The sequence below is a fragment of the Argopecten irradians genome, chromosome 1, assembly GCF_041381155.1.
Source record: "Argopecten irradians isolate NY chromosome 1, Ai_NY, whole genome shotgun sequence".
NCBI classification, from domain to species: Eukaryota; Metazoa; Mollusca; class Bivalvia; order Pectinida; family Pectinidae; genus Argopecten; species Argopecten irradians.
The window spans coordinates 25,715,584-25,719,426 of NC_091134.1; the positions used below are offsets into that span (position 1 = coordinate 25,715,584).

At 35.8% G+C, this 3,843-nt stretch overlaps 1 protein-coding gene across 1 annotated transcript; it reads left to right on the forward strand.

The window, feature by feature from the left end:
- Positions 1-637: 637 nt before the first annotated feature.
- Positions 638-3,843, forward strand: LOC138321967 (basic proline-rich protein-like). Its single transcript, XM_069266024.1, is given in 5 exon segments — positions 638-839; positions 2,786-2,900; positions 2,902-3,020; positions 3,023-3,433; positions 3,654-3,843. Coding segments are annotated over 4 exon segments (714 nt in total). The 5' UTR covers positions 638-769; the 3' UTR covers position 3,433; positions 3,654-3,843.

The following is a 3,843-nucleotide window of genomic DNA, read 5'->3' on the forward strand; positions in this document are numbered from 1 at the left end:
TTAATGAACATTTATAAAGTGGTCATTTCACTGATAGTAATAGAATTCAGTTTTTTCTATATAGTTATTAAAAAAGTTTTTTTTATTCATTTACAAATTTGAAACCAATTGATAGAGAAAGAGATAAATACATGAGGCAATAGAATATCATTTTGTATGAATTGATGCTGAGACTTTATTTTTGCAATCCAAACAAAAATGCAAATACCCGATATCGGTTTTAAGATGTGAGTAATATTTTATGATGTTTTTAAAATATATCCCTATTAATGAGTTGATAAGATAAATAGAAAACCTATAGAATTTTGGTTTGATTTTTTTATTGGAGTACAGAGGTGGTAGAGTATCGGGAAAATCTATCAACTAAATATTGTTATTTCTCATATTAATCAATTAATATCTCACAGAAAAATATGACTCTGAATGCCAAGATAGCTTGGATTCTACTATATATTAAGCTGTCTCGGTATCAAACAATAAATTGGCTATAGCGTAAATACGAAGGCGTAACTAAATATAAGATGAGTATATAAATATACATGCTGACCATGTGACGAAGCAATGGGGATATAAATGACAGCGTTAAATAGCCCAGGTTTATCACTGGCGAGCAAAGATTGATATCCTTAAGGTGACATTTATAGCGAGGGTTCTATATAAAACCAATACGCAGGTATTTCTCCTCACATTTTGGAGCTTTCGGGTGGACTGAAAGGCCATTTGTAGAGAAGTAGTTTTTTTTCGGCTTGAACACAGAGAACGCCACAACATGCTGGGGAAGTCTGTCCTACTGTTAGGATTACTGCTGGGAGTATGCACTGCACAGTTCAGATTTAGAGGTATGTTTCATTATTGCTTGCCATTTTGATTTCGGGAAAAAACAGAATTTAAAAAAAGTGAAACTTAAATATCATGTTGGTGCCACTTTGTTACAACGGATAACAGTTTTCAGTTGTTTTTTGTTTTTATTTATTTTTTGTTTTTATTATTTTTTTTTTTTTTTGTTTGTTGTTATTTTGTTTTTTTTTTTTTTTTTTTTTGCTTTTTTTATGTTAATTTTGAAAGATTCTAGATAACCTTTTTGTATTAGTTTCTTTACATTTTTTCTTTTTTTTTTCTTATTTTTTCTCTTTACATATTGTACATATTTGTCCAGATTTGAGTAAAGACATAATTTCTGGATTTGCTAAAAAGACATTTCAATATAAAAAAGGTATTGCTACGACAAAAGAACATAGTGAACATTTATCTATTGACAGCGGAACGTTATGTTATGTAATCACAGTCTTTCATTGCAATCATATATTCATAAGTGTCTATCAGAAATGACGATATTACATGTACATGTACCTCATGTTTTTCATTATTTTTTTCGTCACAAATGTTGTTTCTTGCTACGATATGAGGAAAATTGATTTCTGAATATGTTATTGTGCATAAATTAGTTTCAATGAGGATAGGCCAACATTCTCTAAAACTCTCTCCCTAAGAATAATTCGTTAAAGGATAGTCTAATACATGTAGAATATATATACGCCTGGAGGTAATTCAAAACCTTATCCAATATAAGAGGGTGTATAAACGAAAACAATGAAAACTTGATGACATACAACTGAATCACTTTAAATATTGTTTTTAATGTTTTTATTTGTTTTATTAGCTTTTCTTCCGCTTTGTTTTTGCATTGATATAGATAACTATGTGCCAAATTATCAGTGTCAGCTCTTTGCTACTCGTTAAATCTTGGTAAGTAGAATTATGCATGCTAAGTACTGACAGTAAACAGGAGTATATTAATCAAATGTTATACAATCAGTATTACTTCATTATTTTTACTTCTACAAGAGTAAGGTTTTTTTTCTATCTCATTATTATTTTCATCATTTTTTCTAGACGATCGGAATTTATAAGAATATAACACAAACGAAAATTGTATCTGAGCGGTAAAGTTGAAATTAAAACTATTCAAGGCAAATTACTTACTTCTTAACTAAAATATTTTTTTTCAAAAATGATCAAAACAATAAGAAGTTACTACAAAATTATACCGTTTCAAAACTTGAATGACGTGCGTGAATGAATCTGCTTTTATTTACATTGTGACACAACTAATCATTTATCTATAATTTCATTGTTACAACAAACTGAAATTGAACATATTTAGTAAATATGTAATTAACCTATAGCAAGCAAAATGTTCAAATATGTTATGTCAAATCACATTTCGAACGACTAGGATCAAATCTTATCTTTAAAACCCCAAAGCTTGTTGAGATCCAACAGTTTCCGAAGAGCAGTCAAGTATGAAAATAAAACTTGGGAAATGAGGCATGGCCTTGGTCACGGCGTCAATGTTGATGACGGATGTTCGCTAAGGTTGTCAAACAGCATATTGCTGTGTGAACTGAACGTAGATAGAGTAAAAATAGCCAGGTCATCGACTAGATGAATGACTGAATGGTCACTACTGTCAGAAAGAGGTCAAAAAATCATCGCACTTGTCATCTAATGCGTGTCCACTGGCTCGTCAATGTCTTGGATGTCCTCTAGCTAACATATTGATGTTTACCCCTTGATACTTAACCTACCATTCCTATCATAAAGTATAGTCTCTGCTCATATTTATATGGTTTCCTAGTTTATCATCTCCAAATATCATGGAAAATTCCACGATTTTTTTTGTATCAAAACAATAATGATTACAAAAGAAGTATATATACACATATATTTTTTTATTTTCAGTTCTGATATATGATAACTGATGTAACGAAATTATCTTTAACAGGTGCACCAAAACCGCCACCTCCGGGTGCGCCACCTGCTGGTGGGCCACCACCACCAGGTGCTCCACCTGCTGCAAGAGGTCCACCACCACCAGCTGCGCCACCTGCCGGAGGACCACCACCACCACCAGCTGCGCCACCAGCCGGAGGACCACCGCCACCACCAGCTGCCCCACCCGCCGGAGGACCACCACCACCAGCTGCCCCACCCGCCAGAGGACCACCACCACCAGCTGCCCCACCGGCCGGAGGACCACCACCACCAGCTGCACCAGCTGCCGCAAGACCACCACCACCACCAGCTGCACCAGCTGCCGCAGGACCACCACCACCTGCTGCTCCACCAGCTGCCCCAGTTCCCGCCGCTCTGGCACCATACACCATCCCTTCTGCTCCTCAACCTGTTGCCCCAGCTGCTCCCGCTCCAGCTGCCCCAGCTCCTGCACCTGTCGATCCATTCGCTCAGTACTGGTACGCACCTACTCCATACAACCCATACTACCAGCCGTTCTATCAACCACCACCACCACCACCAAGCCAATACTACTCATCATGCTCATGTGATTATGTAGATGATTGTCCCAAGGGAACCGTGGATCAAGGACAATGTGCTGACGGATCAAATTACTGCTGCGAATTGGAGAGTTAAGGTATTTCTCTTTTGCTGCATTATAAGTTGAAACTGAATGAAGAAATATCAATTAGATAATTTTAAATGTAAATGTTAAGGGTCTCACGACTATGTAATTGATGGCAATCTATTTTATAAACCCCTTTTCAACATCGAACAATGAGAACATTAATGTATATCAAATGGCACAAGATAATATTTTGTTTTTATTCTTTCACATGCATGTTTGTTTCCCTTAGGTGCTGATGCCTGATGCCTGTACACATAACGTTTGTTTTTTTTCGTTTTGTTGACGCCTTGTATTCGATGACGTCATGCCAGTCTTACGTTCCATTGTTAACGTAAGAATACTACAAGTTTAAAATCTTCATCAGCCTGGTTTAAAAGGTCTGTTGCGGAGATGTTTGTTAATAAAATCATTTTCAACAG